The sequence below is a fragment of the Lagopus muta genome, chromosome Z (genome assembly GCF_023343835.1).
Source record: "Lagopus muta isolate bLagMut1 chromosome Z, bLagMut1 primary, whole genome shotgun sequence".
Lineage (NCBI taxonomy): Eukaryota > Metazoa > Chordata > Aves > Galliformes > Phasianidae > Lagopus > Lagopus muta.
The window spans coordinates 66685340-66708069 of NC_064472.1; the positions used below are offsets into that span (position 1 = coordinate 66685340).

At 42.0% G+C, this 22730-nt stretch overlaps 2 protein-coding genes across 3 annotated transcripts in view; one reads left to right on the plus strand and one right to left on the minus strand.

The window, feature by feature from the left end:
* The window catches only part of SNX24 (sorting nexin 24), a 75182-nt gene extending 68647 nt beyond the window's left edge, over positions 1–6535 (plus strand). The window contains exons 5-7 of one of the 2 annotated variants that reach the window (XM_048930715.1): positions 1463–1495; positions 1931–1998; positions 5606–6535. In XM_048930715.1, the coding sequence (XP_048786672.1) occupies positions 1463–1495; positions 1931–1998; positions 5606–5676 (172 nt within the window). In that variant the 3' untranslated portion in view covers positions 5677–6535. The remainder of the gene's footprint in view (positions 1–1462; positions 1496–1930; positions 1999–5605) is intronic. The other variant, XM_048930716.1, reaches the window with a different exon arrangement.
* An 873-nt stretch (positions 6536–7408) lies between these two features.
* PPIC (peptidylprolyl isomerase C) lies at positions 7409–13020 on the minus strand. The gene is made up of 5 exons (XM_048931885.1): positions 12849–13020; positions 11086–11199; positions 10587–10680; positions 8881–9065; positions 7409–7979 (listed from the first exon to the last, which is right to left on the minus strand). Exons 1-5 carry the CDS (start codon positions 12948–12950, stop codon positions 7851–7853), a joined length of 624 nt encoding a protein of 207 aa, XP_048787842.1. The 5' UTR covers positions 12951–13020; the 3' UTR covers positions 7409–7850.
* Positions 13021–22730: the final 9710 nt, after the last annotated feature.

The window sequence follows — 22730 nt, forward strand, 5'->3', positions numbered from 1 at the left end:
GCTCTCATCTACAGAAAAACAAATGGAGGCCGGAAGGCCCATATCCACTCAGTGCTGATGCAATTTCATTGACTTAAAATGGTCTCTCTGCCAAATCTTAAAGCTGTAAAATAAATGGGCATTAGATTGACTTAAATGTGTTTATATATCCTCAAAATGTGGTAAAATAAATCCAGCTTCTTCGAAGGCAGAAGCAAAGTTTAAAATAGTGTTCTTGGAAAGTAGAGTTAAAGTAGGCTTTTCTTACAGTTCCTAAAGTATCAGGTGAATTTTAGAAGATATTCATAACTATTTCCTGCATAGAAAGCACTTGTTTGTGTGTGTTTTACAGCTAACATTTGGTCAAAGTAGAAATTCGTTCTGTGATCACTTCTGTGTTCACCCTTTCTGGGTTTGAAAAGAGGTCTTGCACTTCTACAATGACCCCAATAGCCCCACTGCCCTCTTCTGGTAAGGGTCTGTTCCTGGGGTTGAAAAGAGACTCGTGTTATGATCATGGTGAGTGTAGAGAAATTCCAAAATCAGTGTGACCAGAAGTTGTGTTATCATCTGCGGGTTTGTAGGGAGAAGCATTTCTGAACCTGTCGTGGTTGGGACTTCCAGCAGCACTGTGGAGTTGTCCCTTTTCCTCTTCAGAGAATATTCTGTGGGCCTGCAGTGGGGAGAGGGCAGGTTGGAAAGCATACAGGTTATGGTGGGGCCCTCTTGATGTAGAGGAAGGGATGGTCCTTAGTTATTTCTGCATGGGAATAAATCTGCTGCTGGTTTTCAGCAGGAAATTCTTTCAGCAGATTCTTAAACCATTCCCTACCTCCCTATATGGGCATTTTCATTAAGATAAGTTAAGGTCTACATCATAAGCCATGATTTTTCCCAGAGAATAATTGCTTTGCCATTCTAAAGATGAGCAGTAATAAACTGAAATTACTGTTTAGTTATGGCACAGCTAATGTTAAAGATCTGGAAGGATGATTCTACTATAACATGTTCACAGAGTGCCTTTGAGGGTGATATGTAGTAGTGAATATGCTCCATGTGCAGTCAGTGTGATGTTAACAGCCACACTACCCTCAACAGCTGGAGAAAACTTTATATACTAAATCCATATTGCCCATAAATAAATGATCAGGCATTAGTAATGCAGGGACAAGCTGGCAGGCTTGTAGCATTCACTTGTGGTTCATGATATCAGCCAGTGCCCCAAATGGGATTGCACCCCTGTCACTTTGTAGGTAGATGTGGCTATGAACCCATTGGAGGAGAGTGGATACTGACATTTCCAAGCGGTGGTAAAATAATAGGGCCTCCTACATTTGTGCTCTCACTGTGTTATGCAGCTACAGACCAGAGGAAAATTGCTCCTTTTGATGGTTCCTGAAGGCTTTCAGTTGGTTTATTTCTTCTTATGGAGTAATTTTATTAATTTTATTGTAATGGAAGTTTCCTTTCACTTTAATTGCAGCTCTTTTGATGAAACAGAGTCTGAAGAATCAAGGTGAGCTCTATTCTTACTCCTCCTGTGAGGTCAGGTTCATGAACTACTTGAAATGTTGGGCACTTGCTGTATTTTCCTTACAGTTGTCAAAATTAAGAGTAGTTTACCACTGTAATAGGATTTATTTGTTACATGTCATGGCTAGTTTTGTCAGTTGCATTAGCTCCATCTATCTGTGATGTCACTTGAGCCTAAACGCTTGTGTTTGGAGGTTCCCTACAAAATCCCATAGAATACCATCCTAAAGGAGCAGAGCTGAAGGTAGCTGCTGTGAGTGTGCCTCCATGGGAAGGCTGTGAATGGAACCTGCCCGCAGCAGCACGCAGGGTGCAGCATAGCCCTAAGCTGCCTGGCGACCTGTCTGTTGAAGCTGGTTTGTACAATGTTCTGTTTACTGTTCTCCAGTACCGACATCTCTGTTCTTCATCTTTGCAGCAGCAAACTGTCCCACCAGCCTGTGCTGCTGTTCCTGAGGGATCCCTATGTCTTGCCTAAAGCCAATGGTAATCAAACTTGTCATCTGTTAACAGTGCTGTATGACCTGCCCTGCACCGCGCCAACCGCATTATTATTAATACAAGCCGAGTCAAACAACACTGGTCTGAAACCTAACAGCCTGCCAATAAGGCAATAGCTCTTGAGTGAGAAACCATTACAGCTCGGGGTGGGGTGGGTGATTTGTAAAAGGGTGGATTTTTTCTCCTAGTTGTTTCTCAGACAAATCTACTGAGAATTCAAATCAGAAGACTGAGGACATTGCTTCTCTGTTTTTTGTTGTTGACCCTTGGGGCTGCTTTGCCTGAAGGATTTGAACTTAGAGGTCCCATCCTTTATAAGTGCTTTTTCCCTAAACATCAGTCCATCTGCTGTGAGCATGTTTGTATTTCCATTTGGATTATTACTATTTCTTATCATTTATAACCTCTAGATCTCTTGTGAGGGCCAAAAAAAAAAAGTATAATGGATGTGTTCAGAGAGCATTTATGTTAGCCTTCATCTCTTAATATGTTCTTCAAAAGAGTGTTTGAAATAGCTTGTTGTAAACCTTTTTTCCTTTCATTTTTTTAAAAGTGCTCTGCATTATTAATTTAGAGAGCATATATTCTGTTCTTTTGATAAAATCTTGATAAAACATGTGCAGGGATTAAGAAAAACAACATTTTTATACTGTGTTCCACCAGATTTGTCATCTTATTGTGAGAACTGTTACTTTTACTAAACCTTGCATTAAAACATTAGTTTAGTGAGTCATACTGCTTATCTCAGTCTTACTGTGTAAGGCTTGTCTTAATTGCAAACTTGGGGCCATCTGGAAGAGAGTGTAAATTATGAACGTCATTCAGTTGCACACTATTTCAGAGATAAAATGAACTTTATGCAGTTGTCTTGAAACACAAAGACAGTGCTTAAATGTTTCCAGCCCTCGTGTAAGGGTTTGTTGCAAGACCTCTGCTCAAGGATTTGCAATTCTGTGATGATGTTTATCTTTCTTCCCTAGTGTGTACACTGAGTCAGGCTGAAATTTCTTCTCTGGAAATCATTAGTAATTTTGTAATGAATTTTGTAATTATACAGTTTTGCTTTACTTTGGATCAGGATAAACGCCTCTCCTTATGCATGATGTTTAAATACTAAATAGACCTTGTTAGTGATAGCTGACACAAAGAACTTTCAAGGCCTTGGCTAAGGCATTCTTTTTTTTCTTTTTATTCTAAAAGATAGAATTCACTTGCAAATTACTCTCTATTTTAATGTATAGTGAATTAAAACACCAAGTAGAATGCCAGTTCTAGCATTAAAAAACGAGGGGAAAAAAAAACAACCTCTACATCCAGAGGCTCTTCTGTGCTGACTCAGCTTATCCAGAAAGAAAACAACTTACACAAAAAACCACTGCCTTTAAGATTTCTTTCTTGTCAGTTCAAACCATGGAGAAAGTGCAGAATGAGCTTTACTATAACATTGTCTCTGATCAGTTTCCACTGTGACGGATTCCTTTGCAAAAAGCAGCCAGAGCTACTCCAACTGATGAAAAGTGAGTTAGCAAACAACTATTCATCGCATTCCCTCTTTGAAGAAGGTCAGTTACGACAGTTGTTTAGATCAGAAGTGGAGTTAATCCTTCCTGGATACAAGAGTGCCCATGTTAACATCTTTTGAAAAAAATAGGAAACTGCATATTTGTGGATTTTAATGAAGTAAACAGCTGATTTTTGACTATAATGCACATTACTTGTCTTTATTAAAAAAAAAAAAAAAATTATTATAGTGTTGTCATGATTGTAATGACTTCAGGCATTGTTTTGTTGCTAGACGACTTCCCAAAAATGAGATTTACTATTACATACTTCATTGGTTTTCAGACCTACTTTTCATGGCTTAGCTAACACAGAAGTGCATGAGCGCCTCTGGTTTTGTCTGTGTGAGGTGGGCACTCTTTTTTTTGTGAGAGTAAAGGAAGGAAAAAAAAATAATACCAATTGTTTTTACTGTGTTGAAGAAAAGCTAAGGAAAAGCCTAAAATGCTGCAAGACTAAAATGGTACTGCAGAGGCTGAAAAACAAAACCTCAGATTTACTGTCACTGGATTGAAGATTCTTCTGATAGTTAAGCTATGTAGGTATCACATACTTGCAGGACTGTGCTTCACTGTAGTAATAGATTTAATTTAAATTAATTTGCTTTAAAAAAGCCACAAAGCTTCACAGCAGTTCTGATGGTGCAAAGATGTATTTTTTTAATAAATACTCATTTTCCTGTATGTCCTCTGTGGTATCCTACATATTACATCAGAACCACTACAGTTTGATGGAACCACGGAACTCAATTTAGAAAGAAAACATCAGACTGCTCTTAGCAGTGAGTTTTTAATAACATTAATGATATTAGCAAAGTGTTATCTGGGTAATTTGGGGTAGCTGAGCTCAGCTCACAGGACTTGGGGGATTGCTACAGGAGAAGTTAGAGAACACTGTATGCACGTCCTTTATGATGGAAGTTGCAGTTTGTGACAGGATCCTAAGACTCTTCTGTTTGTTGAGCCTGTAATACATTCAAATCATTAGTGTTAATAGGGAATGAGGTGGAATGTTTAAGCAAATGAGGATTTATTGTTTTTTATTGTTTTCTTACTGAGTCCAGGTCTGATTTTTTGCTCACCACTTTAGCTCTAAAATGATACAAGTAAAAGGACCAGGGTCAGAATCTAATTTATCAGCTATCTGGGCAGCTTTGTGAATGTGGCATCTGCCTTCTCTGAGCGTGCTTTAGACTCACAGCCAAAGGAAGGAAACTGGTTAGGGTGGAAAGTTATCCATCAGAAATAGTCTGATCTTTGGGTAGACTCATTCCTAGTGTACTAGCAATTCTGAGGTTGTAAAATGTAAAATCAGAAATTCTTACTCCTCATGCCTGGTAATTTAAGTCAAATTCATCGCCAAGAAGGTTGGAGTTGGCTGTTTGATTCAGTAACGTAATTCCTGGTGTTCCTCTGCGTGGGTATTTTATTACATTTCATCAGGTAATTCCTTCGTGTATATGTAACAACGAGAATTTAAGTGCCAGCATCCCACATAGTGGCTTTTTTTTCCTTAATGTATGATAGGATGACTTCTTGTGTCAATCGGTCACTCTGAAATTTCCCTGCCTCATAAAACCATCTGCATGGTAAAGGCATCCCCAGCTCTCCTCAGCCTGAACATCTTTTGCTGCAAACCACAGTGGAAAAACAGCTTTGAAGTATTCCCGGTAGCACTCTTGGAATTCCTTCAAGTATATTGAGATTTTGTTAGAAATTGAATTGCCAGTGTAATCCATCTTCCTTGTGAGAAGAGATTCAGATAAAGAGCGGGAGCCCAGCAGCATTAAGTATGAGAGCATCCCTTTAAATCAATAAGCTACAAATCTGGCAGCGCATTCATGCAATGCCCAGCGCTGCGCTGAAGTGGCTTTAGTGCTGAAACAGCACTACTAATAGCACATCCCAGCATGGGCAAGCAGTTTGGTGATGCAGTAACCCGGGTTAGACTAGGCCTTAACCAGTTAAATTTGACAAGAACACCTGTCCTTACTGACACAGATAACAAAACCAGGTTTTCTATCTTTTTTCAGATAACTTTCCAAATGTGGTTATAGAAGGCATCCTACATGGAATATTTTATCCTCATTTACTGCCAAGGTAGAAGAGATTCACGGCTAGAAGAAGCTGAAGCAAGTCTCCAAGTAATGTTTAATCAGATTAGTAAGAAGGAAATGGTGATGTGATTTTTGTGCTCAAAATCAAGAGGCACAACCTCTGCTTAACTTCAAGTGTTACTTTTTTTTTTTAATCAGTGTCACTACTGTTGCTGCTTTTAAAAAGATTTGGAAACAAGCATAGGGAAGGTAGTTGTACCTTGTTGATAGACTCTTTGTAACTATTTAACACTACAAGCTGAACATCGTACACTGAGTTACATTATCCTTTCAAAAGAATTAAAAGCTGTACTAATATTTTCTACCGTTTCTATCCTAAATTACACTAAACCTTTTTGCACCAGGCTTTTTCTCAGCACACAGGCCCATTGCTGGCAGTGGATGGATTGAAAGTGCTGGCACTGAAGTGAATGCATGAGAAACTGAGGAATTTGCTGAGCATTTTTCTTAAGTTATTTTCAATTTGCTTCTTAATTATTGGTTGGAAAAGAGCCAACGCAGGTATGTGCAGTTGCCATGAGAAATCATGCTTTTATGTTCTGAAATACGTAGCTCTCTTTTAGAAAATAGTCCAGATTTCAGTCACAGTGATGCTATCTACCAGGGGATCTTCACTCAGTTATGACACATAACCTGTGTGTATTCTTACTCTTTATTTTGCAGACTGTATTCTGTATCTTAGCATTTTACAAGTCACAGAGCATACGAACTTTAGCTTACTAAAGTTTGATTAAGTAGTAACATGTCAAAACTCATATATATACTTGTGTGTATATATATTCAGATTTAACTGGAAATTGTGTGCTACTGGAGATTACAAAATAAATTACTAGAACGTTGACGTACTGCTTCAGTGTATTTTGTTGTGCCTTTTTGTTCAAATAAAACATTTCTCAGAGGTTATCAACGAGGTCATCACATCTTCACATGATGCACAAGAACATGTTAGTTGCCTGTCTGTTTAAAACTCACAGTACCACACTTGCTATCTGAATGTATTACACTCATGGAATAGGGAAACTGAACTCGGACAAAGGCACAGAATCAGTAACTGCAAAGCTAGGCACTACCAAAACTGATCAGGAGGCACACATATTGCCTGACTACAAAATCTGCCTTAAAGCTGCTTGGAAATAGTGAAAAGTTTGGATTTGCTTAAAAAAAATCAACTTGCCCATGTGAGAGTCCTTGCTTTCCTGCCTGGGGGATCCACCTCCAGGAAAGCTTTCAGGTAGTAGTGGAAAGCAATTTAGGTGAGACTGTATGAGAAACTGCTGCTTTTCCTTCCAGTCTTCATTTCCCAGACTCTTTGCAGATTCTTACCTGCAAAGGCTAGGAAAAAATAAAAAAAAGCACAAACTGAGATGTAAAATGGTTGTCTGATTGCCTAATAGTAGGCAAATTTAGACACCACCTTCAAGCTTTCCTAAAATCAGAGAACCACCAAGGTTGGAAAAGACCTCTAGGACTGTCCAGTTTCTAACTGACAATCGTATTTAGTGAGACAGACCTGCTACTTCCTGATTGCAGGACTGTCATCTGAATGCACTGCTTTTTTTGAAAGACAGTAGAACTTCAACTCACACATTAAGGAAATCTGCCACCCTGCTCAAATCTTGAAACCTCATCTGAAAAGCAGCACTCCCGCATGGTTTGCAGACTCAAATGAAGTGGGAAGAAAGCAAAAAGGGAGAGAAAAACAAAAAACAAAACTCTTCATGAATTATCTGAAATCAAAGTTTTTTATTCAAAACATGTCTGTATTTTACTTTTTTTCCCCAGAGACGTGTATTTAAAAGAAGCAGATACTTCTACAGAAAATAACATTTTCAGTTAAAAGGCAGTAACAAATATTGTGAAAATTTCCAAAGAATACAAAATGACTATTTCAAGCCTTGAAAAAAGGAAGTACTTCTACAGTCTTTCATGAGAGATTTTCAGTAAGCTCTAGGAATGTGCAGGCTTTGTCCTGAGTTCTAAGGCCTGACTGCTCCATCCAGCTGTTACACACAGCACTATCTTTATGTAGCTGGCAACTTCGGAGCATCACCTGCATATAGCTTAATGTGTTTTAAGGAGAAAACTCAATAGACGATTGAGATCAGTCAAAAAACTTAGACCTCCAAGGATTACACTGTACTTTCTACACTGAGCACTGTTCTCACCAGTCATCTACTTCCACTACAAATGGCTCCTTTACAGCTATTTTGCCACTGTTCACGATCACGCAGTCATGAAGAGGGCGGTCATGTTCATCCGTCTGCTGAAGCTCTATCAAGTGCACCACAGACTGTAAAAAATAAAGCACAGATCAGTTGGATAAAGAAAGCTCCAGCGGCTCAAGTCTGGCACACAGCAAGCAGTTAAGTGCTCCTGGTGACCGCTACTACCTTTATTATATGTATTAGGCAAGAGATCGAAGTAGCTATTTCTAGGACAAAAGGACAAAATTCAGTTAGAAATACTGAGCACTCATTTTTTGTTATCTGCCAGTTCATCTAACTAGACTAAAACTTAGTTTTAATCTCTCTTCAATTATTTTTTTTCAGCTGCTGAGCTCCTAAGAATTGAATTGGATACTCAGGATGGAATGTGAGGGGAAGTGCTCTGATGAGGTCTGCAAACTCCTCAAAGAACTGGTGCAGAAGGTCGTGTTTACCCACTGATTTCAAAATATAGATTAAATGGAGTAATAAGTTACATGGAGTTAAAAGAAGTATAATCAATGGGAAATAACACTTCTGAACTTGCATACTGCTTGGCCCTTGCAGTGATGCACTTGATCAGTTTTGCTGCTGTGTACACGTGGAGGGTACTGACTATCATTTGTTTCCTTTTTAAACAGTTCTGAATATTTGTTTGTATACCTCACACTCATGTGACCTAACAACTAAAGAGTTACCTACAGCTTGCAGAAATATAATTATTTCATGGCTGGCAGCATTACTAGCAGGGGGACCTGAACTCTGCAGTCTGCAAAGTTGTCAATGTTGACTTCGTTGGCTAGTGATCTGAAGCAAGGGGCCATCATTTGGTATTTCAGTTCCAAATCTCCTAGCTTCAAGTTCTTCACATCCGTTCTCTACCAAATGCACATCAGATGAACACTCAGTTGTTGAAGATGGCTCTAAGTTACACTAACCAGTATAATGCAGGAGAATACTTCCCTGAATTATTTGCTTTCAGCTTACCATTCCATCAAGGACTTTGCCAAATACTACATGTTTTCCATCTAACCAGGAAGGTTTTGTCACACTGATAAAGAACTGGGATCCATTGCTGTCTGGGCCAGAATTAGCCATGCTAACCCATCCAATTCCATAATGTTTGAGCTTGAAGTTCTCGTCTGGAAACCTTTCTCCATAAATGCTTCTTCCTGTGACATAAAAAAAGTTTGCTTGTTTTTTTCTTAAAAAAGCGAACAACCCACAACCTTGTTAAAAAATGAAATGAGTACAAAGTCGAGACTTAAAAGATTCATCATTTGGAGTAAGCCTAACAACATCACCGTTGTGATTCAGTAACTGAAAAGATTTTGCATGTAGAGAAAAGAATAAGGTGAACTAAAACACCAGATACATGGAAAGAATATTTAAAGCTAGTGATGCTTTAGCCTCTGAATTTAACAAGCAAACTCAGCATCTTCAAAGATCCTACTGAAATACATCAGCAGTGATACTTCATCCCAGCAAATTCAAATTGCATCTTTATGGCCACTAAAAATAAGGTAGTCATGTTTTGTGGCAACTTTGGTACTCCTGTAACACTTTCTGCATAGTATATTTTTGTATTTTGCTTTAAACATGTTTATGAAGACTAGGGAAGCTAGTGTCACAGGCTCCATGTGTATCTATAGAAACATTACGTAACAATTTTGGTGCTTGAAAAGAGAAAGAATAGTCATGGTTAAATACTGTAACTTTGAAAAGAGAATGCTGCTGTGCTCCCTGTTGCACAGTGACTGTAGGGATGCTGCCCCAACACACCACCATAGCTATCCCAACAAACAGTAGTAGCAGGCAAACAAACCTTGCCTACCTTTAGTGCTAAAACTGTGTCTGTGGTATTTTAGCCTTCCCCACTGTTTGCTGCAAGGAAAAGGAATGTGTTTTCCATTCTGTCCCAGCGGGGAAGTCACTAACACTGCACGCAGACAGTTCAAATCGTAGCACCTGATGAACACGCGTGTAAAGGAAGAGAAGAAATCAGGCCAGAATGCATGCAATGCAAGAGATGGTGCACTAGACTGCTCTCCTGAACTGGCTGATGTGGTCTTCTGGAGGTTCAGGAGGCAGTTATAGATTTAGTGCAAGGAAAAAGAGAGTGCAAGACACTAATTTCAATTTCTCTGTCCCTGCTTTGGATTTCTCTCCTGCAGCACTTTTTGGAATGCTCCACAGAAATGGCTGAGCTGAGGACAAGGGAGGTCAGACTGCTCTTTCCCTACCTGCTTCCCCCTGAGTGCTTTCCTTGCTTTGTTGCAGATTAGTTTGCTGCTGGGTGACTGAAATTGGTCCACATATACTTGCAATCAGGAAAGCAGTGCTGTTGCAAAGCAGAGCAGGGGAATGGTGGAAATGGCTGTAGGAGCTGCTCAGCTGCTCAAAGGGCTTGCCATGCCCACTGCAAAGCCAGGCTCCTGACTGGGGAAAAGTCACAGACAGAAAGCGCTATCTGCAGAAGCTGAGGACAAGGAAGGTCTACGCACACTTTTATTTGGTAATCTGCATTTGTGCATCTTATCTTCCAAGATGCCTGGAAAAGAACTAGCTGTTTCTAAAATAAATGTTTTTTTTCTTGTTTATGGGAGTTGAAACAAAAAAGGAAAATACTTTTTCATCCATCTTTTCAGTAAACCCTCAAAGAAAGGAAAGAAGCCATAAGAAAGGTATGTTACCTCCTGATCCATCTCCAGCTGTAAAATCCCCTCCTTGAATCATGAAGTCTTTGATCACACGATGAAATTTACTTCCTTTGTATCCATATCCTCTCTAAGAAAATGAAATAATGAATGTAACACACAGTTCTGTATGATCATATGGAAATGTGCACGTGGTAAGTGGTCAGCTTTCAGAGAACATACCACCACCTGAGCCAAATGCTGGCAAGAAACAGCAGTGAGATGCAGGTGACTGCATAGAGGGTACAAGTCTGTCTGACCAGTGCTGACCACAGTGCCTCTGCATGGCACATCTGCTGGGCAGGGACACGCCATGGTGCTGACAGCCAGCCCCAGTGACATCTTGTGATGCAAGGACTTCTGTGTCTCACACAGCAGAGCACTCTTGCACTGACTGCACTGAGGTGAAGTGGACATTTCACAGCCAAAACGGCGTTTAAATACTCATTCCCCACTCCAAACTTTAGCACACAAAGGAAGAAAACTGCAAACCTACTTCTCCAGTTGCCAGCACGATGAAGTTCTCCACCGTTTTTGGGACAACCTTTCCAAATAACCCAATTGTAATTCTGCCAACATCTCTGTCTCCAATCTTCACGTCAAAGAACACCTAGATGTATTTGTTAAGAAAAGGGACACAAACATGAACAATGGTAAGAAATAGCCTCTGGGGCGCTCACGATTAATATTACAATCCTCAGGTGCTAGTTTCCTTCCAGTTTCCAAAACCAGATTATGCAGTGGGAAAAGGTGGGAAGAAAACCCTGCTGCTCCAGCAAGGTGTCCACTCCCCACATAGCAGCCCAGAACTGCATGGAGGAAGAAGCAGGCTGCAGTAGGTAGTTGGTTGCCTGAAGTCTTCTACATGTGTGTTGCTAAAAAGCATATGTGGAAAAGACAAAAGAGTTAGGAGGCATTTAACATAGTTCAGAATGTCTGTGTGTGTCTATGAACAGCAAAACTGTTCAAATGATTAAATAGGAGCAGCTGTCAGGAAATGAGGAGTTTTAAGTTCTGAAAAAGTTACATAAAAACTATTCCAACTTCTAGGAAACAGCAATGTGTATTCCTGTGATGTGGTATTTGCTGTTCTGCACTCGACCAAATATTACTAGTCTGCAACTCTAAGAAATTAGTCCAATTATCATAATAAATGACCACAGTCTCTCCAATGTCAATGCCCCTTTCATGCTTTCCTACCAAACATTTCTACTGTTTCTTCTTCTTCCATGTGGTTTTGACTGTTGAACTCCTGGCTAATGTTACAAAAGCTTTATAAAGAAAATAACATTCCTTTTGATGCACCTCATCCATTTTCTTGGCATTTGGCACCAAATACTTGTACTAGTTAGATGTGTGGCTTCCAAAGCATTAACAACAAACTTTCCCTGATTTCCTGGCATTTTTATAAATGCATCTTTCTTCATTTTGCAGTCAGCTCTCTTTAGGTATGGGCGCACAGGAAAAAAAAACCTGTGCAGGTTTTCTAAACACACCTTATTTTCTATGGAAATCTTGTCCAGGCAGGGTGCTGGTGACACAGCCAAGGCTGCCAGCAATGCCTGCTGGCAGCAGCACTATCAAATGCGTACACAGAGCACGGGAGAGAAGGCAAAGCTCCTATCCCAAACTGAGGCCAGGCTTCACAAGCGGCAGAGCTGCACATGAAAATGCCTGTTCTCCCCGAAACGTTAGGAAATGTGTCCCAACGCCCAACCCGGACCTCTCGGGCACAACCTGGGGTCACCACCTCTCTTCAAGTCCTTCGAAAAGGGAACGAAACGTCGCTGAGCCTTCAGACGCTGCAGCTTCAGATTTGCAGGGATAGAAGCCGAAGTTAAAAATCGCCGTAACGGGGCAGGCGACGGACACGGGCACGGCACGGCGGAGCGGGCAGCGGGACGGCCCGGCTCAGCGCCCGCGGCACCGGGACGGGAGCGAACGCAACAGCAAAGCCCCGGCGGGCAGCCCGAGCCAGCTCAGAGCTCCACGCGTCACCACACCGTGCGACAGCTCACGGAAACGGTGACGCCGCTCCGCGCCGCAGCGAGGCGATGGCAGCACCGGCACGGGGCGATAGGGCGGGGGCCGGGACACCCCAGGCCGCTCCTCGGGCTCTGCCGCGCGGTATCCCGCCGCAACGAGCGCGGCGCGGCCTCCGGGCACCGCTCCTCGCAGGCGAGGCGAGACGGGCGGAGCTCGCGGGCCGCCCCAGAGCAGACCGACAGACCGACCGCTTCCCGCCCGGCCCGGAGTCACCTTGGCCGTCACGCTGGGTCCCCTCCTCCTCAGCCCGTCGGCCGCCGCGACCAGCAGGCAGAGCCAGGCGATGGCGCCGAGCGCCGTCCGCCCGCGGGACATGGCGCGACCGAACGCTGCGGCGCCTGCGCCCGACGCCGGGCGGCTCCTCCCGCGCCATGCGGCGGAGGGGCGCTCAGCTCCGCCACGCGGCCGGCGCTGCCCCGCTACGCTCCAGGGGAGGGGCGGCGGGAGGACGGCGGCCGCCCCGCTCCGGACGGGGCTGTTTCCTCGGGGAGGTCGGCCGCCCGTATCGGCGTCGCGGGGAGATGGGGCTGCGCCGCCGGTCCGTGAGAAACGTGCAGGCTGTACCGCGGTGAGACCTGTGCGCTCCCAAGTTCCAGGACCTGAAGGAAAAATAGTTGCTGCGCGCCGCTGTGCTGCAGGCAGGAGGCTGACAGCGGCGTGTGCCAGCACGTCCAGGGCCAGAGCTCGCGGCTGCGCGGCGCTCGGTGCAGCCTTGCAACCCGGGCCGGCCTGCGTCTGCTCATGGCAGAGCTGCAGAGGTGCGGGACGCGGCGGTTGGTGCTGAGAAGCTGATCAGACAGCTGCTTGCTTTGCAGGTGTTCCGTCCTGCTAGCTAAATACCAGGTGGTTGAGGCATGCCAGGCAGGTTCCTGGATCATGGAATCCTAGAATGGCCTGGGTTGAAAAGGACCACAATGATCATCTGGTTTCAACCCTCGGGCTATGTTCAGGGTCACCAACCACCAGGCCAGGCTGCCCAGAGCCACATCCAGCCTGGCCTGGATCATACCTTCTGTTTGGGGATTCAGCATGTGCATGCTAAGGCCTCTGCAAAATTCATCAGTGCAATCCACCCATGTTACCTATTTAGACTTTGTCTGCTTTAAAGCCGTCTGTTTGCACAATGAAAAGATGCTGCACATCATGGCGTGTTCAGAGGAGTGTGATGAGAATAGAAGAATGTGCGTCATATCACATAGAGTGCATGTTAATAGCCTTCAGTGTTCTGAAGGCAGAATGTTTAGATTTTGGGGAATAGACCTACATGAGACATGGTATTTCTAATAGTCCGGATCAAGTGAGTCATACGGAGGGTACAGTCAGAAAGAGGAAAAGTATTAGCTGGTGAGAATTTGTTTTCCTGTATCTGTTCAGTCACAGTAGGCTGGTTCGGATGGCGAGGAGCAAGCAAGGGAAAGGCAACCAAGAGGACATGGTCTGGCTAGCAGGCTCATCTAACAGCTCTGAGATAGAGGGGCTTACTCCATGGAGGTGTGCTAAATAAAGGCATCCAGAACACTGTGCAGAGTTCCATTTCACTCAATAAAAATGCTGGTCTTTGCATGGACGATGTTGCTGTTTTTTGGGGGTGTAAATATGTTTTCTTTGTATAATGCTGGTGTGTAGGGCGATAAGTATTTCATAGCATGGAAAAGACTTGCAAACAAGATGAGAGTGTGTCTGACTTACAGTATCTTATAAAGTTTATGCATGTTGGTGATGCTAAATAACTTTTGGAAAAAGATAAAATAGCATTTAAACAGGAAATATCCAAATGAGGCAGAAACTTAATGTGTTCAATAAAAACTCAATTTCACATGGATAACCTTTTTCTGAGGCAAAATGCCATGCCTGTTTTTAGGAATCTGATGTGAATTGTGTGACTGAAGATAGAGTTCTGACAAACAGTATGGTTTGTAGGAACGGGAAAGAAAAAAAGATCTTTAGAATAAAATTAAGGAAGCCTCCTGTCAGAACCATAGACTCCTAGAATGGCTGGGTTGAAAAGGACCACAGTGATCATCTGGTTTCAACCCCCTGCTATGCGCAGGGCCACCAGAGGAGGTATGCACTCAGAATTAGGATAAATTCCTTTACTGTGAGGGTGGGTGGCCAGACGATGGAAGAGGCTTCCCAGAAAAATGGTTGGTGCCCCATGGGTGCTCAGGAGCCCTTTGGGCACTGCCCTCCTCAGTATGCTCTGACTCTTACTGGCCTTGAAGTGGTTGGGCAGTTGGACTCAGTCTGTAGGTCCCCTCTGAGTGAACTGTGCTGATAATCCAGCTCAACTAGGGAATAACATGTAACATTTGTTATGATTTCTTTGTTTTTCTGCCTCCGCTGTTCGCAACCATTGTGAAGATTTGGTGTACCTTTTGCTCAAGCACCCAGTACAGTCTGCTGACAGCCATGCTGAACTCCTGGCGGATTTGCACAGGCACAGTTTCTGTGTACAAAAAAAGTACAAAACCAAGGGAAATCAACAACAGACTTCTTTTCCTTTCCATCCTCCCTAGCTTGGGAGGATTTTGTTCACCTCTCTGTTGGAGTTAACTGGAAGGCTACTGCCATTTCTTCCTTTGGTTGTCTTTTCTGTACACTAAGAACCCCAGTGCACATGGTTCAGATACTGGAGCAGGTGTTACCTGGCTGTGTAGCTGTTAATTGCAGTACTAACTTTATCCTTTAAAAATCTGAGAAGTTACAAATAAGTGCATTGCCTTTTTTTTTGTTTGTTTTTAATAGATAAATGGCACAAGGATACTGTGACCCCCAAAACTGGATCATCGATTGAAAGAATGTTTTAAAACTGTCTCATGTTTGTGACTTGGTTCTCATGGCATTTTGCAGTGCAGTGCTAGTAGATGTGCGTTGTTTTGGTGCTTGTTGTCTTCTACAGTAATCAAGCCTTTAAGAGAATAAATGGCTACTGCCTGACAGCCTCCCATTTCAGTAATAGTATTTGTAATGAGGTGTTTCATTGCTTCTGAGAGAGTTTTTACAGTTTAAAATGGGTACAGAAGAGAGATATATTAAGCGTTTAGCATCTGACACTTTCTGATTTCTGGTGCTATGAGCATTGGCAGTAATTCCAGCACTTCCTTTCAGCTGTATGGCATTTTAGTGCGCTATGATTTATTGCAGTGATACAGAAATATTTCATATCCAAACTGCTCTAGTATATCATGTTACACAGGTAAAAAGAATTCTGGGCATGACATACATAATAATAATGTTTTATGGGTCTGTAGGCACTTTCATCAACGTTAACTGCTTGACAGTTGCCAGAATGAAACTTGAAGTAAGTATTGTGTTCTGTAAGGCTGCTGCAGCTGAGCTTTTATCTTTATTTCCTCGCTTTGAAATGGGTTTGTGATTCTCAGACCTGAATGGCTGGACGTGTGTCATCATTACCAGCCTCAGCTTCGGCCCGTATTGTTTCAGAAGCCCACTGCAGTACTTCTCTTGAGTTCTGATGTATCATGATCATGTATCAGCCATATATTTAAAGCCAAGCTTTAATCCCATAAAGACTTAAGAAATGACACCACTTCATCTTACGCATTGTCTGTGTTATAATAAAGTTAAAAGCTGTAAAGTATCAGGGCAGTGGTGATGGTGTATAGTTCTAAGAGACCACAGTTAAAAAAGACAGCAGTTTAAGGTCCACGAACTGTAAGTCACTATATATGGCCTTCATGAATAATGAAGAAATAAGTTTATGGGGAGTTTTGTTTGTATTTTTTTTTTTTGTCTTTTCCTTTATGTAACTTCAGAAAAATTGAGTGTATCATGTCTGCCGTCTCTTCTATTAAATCACTTGTAAAATGGCTTAAACTTCCCCTGTCATCCGGTGCACTTATGCAAAATAAATGTGTCCCATGCTCTAGATAAGTGTCTTCCTTTTGGTGAACAGTTTTTAAGCTTTTTAAATTTTGTATCCAAGCACAATTTGAAGTGTCATCCTTTCCACTCTAATGGTCAAAGCATTTATTTAGGTGATACTGGCAACGTGTTTTCAAAATATTACAGCTGGAGCCAGAACCGGTTTTGCTTTGAGCCCATTTGTTTTGCAGGATAGCAGAGCTATCTGTAATTGCACATCTCACTGGAGTGAGCATTTAACACATAGTCATTCATTTGAGTCTGTTCTACATGCAGCCTGCAGTTGCTTAAAATTCCGTAGGGGAAAAAAAAGAAAAGAGAAGCTGTAGCAGTTATGTCTAGCAGTAAGGAGGTGTGCAGTCAGTTTTGTTTGTTTTCAAAGCAACAGAGTTAAAACTTCTTAATAGCATCTCAGAATTATGATGATATATTTTTTAATTGCTCCAATTATTACTTAGTGTAAACATTCCAGGGCTCCAAATACTTTTGCACATCATTTGACTTTGGCTGTGGTCTCACCTCCGTGGAAGTACTTACACCTGAACATCAGTACAGGAGTGTTAGAAGGAGGTTGGGCCTTTGTCAATGAGCTCCAGTAGTCACAGAAGGGACCCATGAGATCGTGGAGTCCAAGTCCTGGATCCACACAGGAGCCACTCGTAAATCAGACCCTATGTCTGTGAACGCTGTGATTATTGCTAGTCCAATAGTGCCCAAAGGTGAAATTCAGGGGATGTGGTTTGCAGCTCTGGGCTCTTAAGAAAAAAGAGGAGAGGATTCCTTCTTTAAAATCTGAATGAGAAGTTCAGAAAGTTGTGAAACGAAGTCCTGTCTGATGACTGCAGTGAAGAATTGATCCAAATTTGCCATTTGCTTTACGAGGCTTTTAGTTATTGTTAAATAATACCGAGTAATCTGTTTTGGTTTTTTTTTTCATCACAGGGGAATGGGTTCATTCACCGAGGAATGAGGCAGGATGTGGGTTCATTAATTGATTAGGAGGTAAAAAGCTCAGAGGTAATAAAATAGGACTCAGCCTTGAGAGAGCACAGAAATGGGGTTGGAGACCACCTTCCTAACACTGCAGAGGACTGCAGCAGTGAAGAGGAGAAATGGGTCTTGCATCTGCTCAGGATGGAAGTGACAACAGCTTGTGTAATAACTTCTCCTGTGTAAGTAACAAAGAAAACAATCAGATGTTTAGAGAAATTTTATATGAAAAAAATGATAATGTTTAGAAAAGACTTTCTCAGAACCAGGGGTAAGGCTGTTCAGAGATGGTTTTACAAGGACGAAAAATGTTGTTTGTTTCAAGATGAGTGAAATGTGAGGATAAATGATACTTTTCAACTGATCTGGGAGCCTGCTGTGCTGACAGAAGTATGATGCTAGCTTCGTTAGTACAGAAAATATGGCTTAGAAGATACAGGAAGAGCAGATACATAGAGAAACTTAGAAGATACAGAAAGAGCAGATATTTCAGGCTCTGGAGTTCAGTGTTGTTACTACAACGCTAACAGTAGTATCTGACCAAGGACCCCATCTACCCAGTTTTCCATCTGGGACTCTCCTCAGTAAGATGCAATGTTATCATAAGGATGAATCCATTTGTCCTCTGACAGGGTGTGCTAGGAAAGCTGTCTCCAGCTGTCTGCGCAGATTTGGGGCCACTTCCTCATCTGTGTCCTCCCTTTCAATTTTGAAAGAGATTTCATATTTATGCATATTAGCCCTGTGTTTGCGTGGGCACTGTACTGGTGTTGGTTTGCAGGGGTGTTGTGGTTGGGCACTGAAGCTCTTCTGCTTTTCTTATCCATTATCTATTTGAAGTTGATTGTCCTATTTTAAAAAGCGTATTTGATAGAAATCCCCCTTGATCATGTTTTCCAAGTTCTGCATTTTAAGACCATTAACTTGTGTGAGCAATCACGTTTATCATAGGGCTTTATGTAGTGCTGGTGATATGTGGTAATGTGAGGGTGTTATTTTTGGGAAGGCAGTTCTTGTTAATTTGGAAATAACTCTGATTTTCAGTTTTAGAGAGCTGTGCCAATGCTTCATATTTAGAAGTCAGATGTTGACGGGTGATGGAAGGAGCTCAGCTTTACACTTCTGTTACCAAAGAGGTCCCAAGAGAGCCAACAGAGGGAGAAGCTGTGGGTTCCTCACTCCCTCTTCACTTTGGAAAGGCAGGTTTCAGGCACTGGGGAACTTTTCCATTGTGTTTTTAGACTTACCAGCATTAGCCTGCTGGATTAGAGTAGTGCTTTAAAGACATTTTAAAAGTGTGAACAAACCCCTGTGCGCCCTGAAGACTCTGCAAAGCATTTTAAAAGCAGAACTTCCTACAAAGTACATTCAATATACATAATGCATGGAAGTGCAGTTGTCTGGAATGGCAGTTTGCTTATACTGCTGTCACTTCTCAACATTTAATTTATCAAAAACTGATGCTAATGACATGTTCCACTTGCTATTTGTGCTCTCTGTATTTCCTATCTGGCAAGAATGTTAACTTTCAGCAGCCTTAGCTGTATTTGTTCTTAGTACATTCTCAGCAAATGTTACTGTGTTTGGTTTTCAGTTTGTTTGCTGTTTTTTGTTTGTTTGTTTGTTTTATAGATCATACATTGATATAAAGAACTGTAGCGTGAAAAAGAGCTGAATTTGTGACTGTGAGCAAGGAAAATTTGAATAAAGAGCTCAAGGATCAGATTAGTTTACATCCTTTTACTAAGAAATGCTTTCAGAATTGTGACATCACATTGTGTTTTATATGCTGTTGTCTAGTGTAACAATGCCATTTAAACTTTTGCTACTCAGTCATTAAACTGCATCATACTTTGTTGGATGCCAGATTTTTCTGTCTGGAAGCATATCTTCATTATGTGTTCTGGATGGCACATCCCACACAGTTGTGGTTGACAAAGTAATGGTCTGGATGATGAAACAAATTACAGAATCTCACTTATATAATTTAATCCATTAAATTCTAGATAATCCTCATTAAGAGCTCAAAAACCCTGCTTTGATTATTGTTTTCAAGTTCAAAATAGACTTTAGGGGATTCCACAAATGTTACCTGGAAGCTGATTTACTCATGTCCAATTTTATGTCTCTTAAAATATGTCTCTAGTTTCTAGCAGAAGCAACAGAGTAGAAACAGAGCAGATGTTTCTTTGATTGTATCTTGACATAGGGATATGTCAATGGTATTCTTAGAAATAGAGAGATTTTGGCTTGGCAAACTACTGGTGGCATTTTTCTTCTCATTAAAACTTCAGATTGATAAAGTCCATGTACTGCTCTGTTCTAAAATGTTCAGGCTTTTTTAAACATTAGCATTCTTATCATTTCATTGGCACTGCAGGCTTCTAGGGAACTTGCTTTCTCCAGATCTCTTCCTTCATGTCTTTCCTTCCACCAGCCTGACAAGTGAGAAAAAATTCACCCCTAAGACTGCCAGTTGTGGCTGCTGCTCAAGGCAGGGGATTACAGTGAATGCTTAAAATTCAGTTCCAGGAAGGCTTTTTCCTTTTTAGGGCTATGCCCTGTCTCCCTCTCAGTTGGCAGAAAACCCAGCACTTTCTTAGATTTAGCAATGTTTTGTGTCAGAATTCTCTAACTTCAGACAGCATTGCCAGGGAAGTGACAGCTTTATATGTATCCCTCTGTAAAAAAGCCTAGTGCTGTTGTAAATCCAGAGTTTATTCACAACTGTTGTGCTAACACATGCTATAAAGGCAGATTGATACATCATGTGACCTGCAAACTACTGTTTTCACACTTAGGATACCAATCTGAAAATCTGAACCAGTAAATCTTCTTAAGCATGAAGACAGAATTTGGTCCTCATTTCATAAACAAGCTGGCTATGTATATTATGTCTAATGCAGCAAATGTTCCTTGGAGGACAAACAATGTCATGCACAGCGAAAGTGTTATCCTTCAATGACATGGCTCGTAAATTATAATGTCATTAGGAACTCAGATTTAGAAAAGCAGTATGAGTGTTTGAAATGTAAATTAGAACTTGGATATTTTTTCTGCCTCTTTAGCATTGTGTAAACCCTGTTCTTACAGAGCAGCGTTTGCCTCTGTCGAAGCAGGATATTCGAGCCCATGAATGGCACGTCTATGAAGCCTTCCAGCAGGGGTGTCCTTGTTGGCTGACCTTCCCTTCCACTGTTTTCCATCTGTGATGCTTCATCATTAACTGTATTTTCTTTCTGAATAGGATTTTTACATTTGGTGGTGTAGGATTTGTCCATTTTGCAGTCTGTAAGGATTGACTTGGCTAGGGATGTTATTCTACCGAGACAAAGAGTGTCTACACGTATTCTTTTCTGCCAGAAGGTAAGAGCAGTAGAAGAGACATTTCACAGTTACCATCTAATTAAATGAAGCTTATCCACAGCTGTGTCTGAACCTCTTACCAGCTCAAAGATAGAGACGATTGGTGCATCTGTGTTCAGACCTAGGACAGGCCACTGTGTGAGTGCAGATGTTATCACAAGTCGTATTTCAGCCGTGGCATGAATGAGCAACATTGTCAAGTGTCCCAACCCCGATTGCTAGAGGAAAATAAGATGGCTGTGGCCTTCAGGTCAATTCATTAGAACGAACTTCTCAGTGGAAGCTGGAACAGAGAGAAGGTCATCTATGAGGAACAGGTAGGAAGGCAGACACAAGTTCAGACTGCAGCAAGTTGGCATAAATATGAAGAAGAGGCTTCAGGTTTCCTTTCCACTAAATTTATGAGATTTATGGAAAGTGCCAGCACAGTAACTTATCACACTACCTTATTACTGCAGAGATCAGCAACTCAGCTGCAGCTTCCTTTTGTATTTTTCAATAGTTACCATTGTGAGAGGAAGTGACGAGTCTTCTCTGGAGTTTATTCCAGCAATACAATGCCAGCTGTGTCCCTCTCTTCCAAGGGATGCTATAATACATCAGGATGTAGACAAGAAGTCAAGTGCAATTAGGTCATGCTGAATCACGGCAAAGTCAAAGTTATGCTGTACAACTACCTGCCTGAAATACTATTTCCAGCAGTAAGAAGATATCTGTGTCACTGTGTGAAGCCTGTATGAAATTGGATAATAAGGCAGCATCAGTATGCCATATATAACCTTCAGTTTGCCTGGAACCTGTGTCTTTTCCTGCTGGACAAGAACCTTATAAAGCCAGCTGTGAATTTTATTGATATCTTGAACAGGTCCCAGCTGTTTCAGTTGGAGCTGGCTGGCTGAGGCCACTATAAGCCCATCAGCCACTGAGTTCATATTCACCTTTGCATTCCCGTTTCCAACAAGATCATCTCTAGTGTCATGAGTTTTCCCAGTGAGCTGGACGAGGTAGAGAACAGTTGTCCATCCCTAAGCCTGTCCTTCCATAAGACCTGACAATGTTCTCTGTATTTACCTGGCAGTAATGTCAGCAAACCAAGTTAAAAATTATTCAAAGCTATGCTATCTTCTGACCTGAATGATGCCATGAATAATCACGGTTGCCATTAGTAATATCATGCATGTAATGGCTATAAAATCAAGTACATACACAGGGTTCAATCATAGAATCCTAGAATGCCATGGGTTGGGTGGGACCTGAAGGATCAGCAAGTTCCAGCTCCTGTGCTTCAGGTGGGGTTGCTATCTGCTAGATCAAGCACTAGATCAGATTGCCCAGGGCCCCTTCCAGCCCAGCCTTAAACACCTCTCGGGATGGGGCATCCAGAACCTCTATGGTCAACCTGTTCCAGCAACTCACCGCTCCCTCAGTGAAGAACTTCCCCCTACATCTAATCTAAATCTTCCCTCCTTTAGTCTAAAACCATTCCCCCTTGTCCTATCACTATTTACCACGTAAAAAGTAGACTTCTCTCTTGTTTTAAACTCCCTTTATATATTATGAGGCCGCTCTGAGGTTTTCCTGCAGCCTTCTCTTCTCCAGGCTGAACAAGCCCAGTTCAGTCAGCCTGTCTCCATAGGAGAGGTGCTCCAGCCCTTGGTTCATCCTTGTGGACCTCCTTCTGACCTTCTTCAAAAGTTCCACATCTTCCCTCTGTTGCAGGCCCCAGACTTAGATGCAGTACTCCAGGTGGGGCCTCATGAGGGAAGAACAGATGGTGTCATCACCTCTCTGTACCTGCTGGCCACCCCTCTTCTGATGGAACCTAGGATACCTTTGGCCTTCCATACTGCAAGC

Coding starts and splice junctions, on each gene's coding strand:
- PPIC (XM_048931885.1), bottom strand. CDS start 12,950: ATGTCCCGCGGGCGGACGGCGCTCGGCGCCATCGCCTGGCTCTGCCTG. Junction 10,681..11,085: donor TCGTGCTGGCAACTGGAGAA/GTAGGTTTGCAG, acceptor TCATTTTCTTAG/AGAGGATATGGATACAAAGG. Junction 7,980..8,880: donor GCAAAGTCCTTGATGGAATG/GTAAGCTGAAAG, acceptor TATTTTTTACAG/TCTGTGGTGCACTTGATAGA.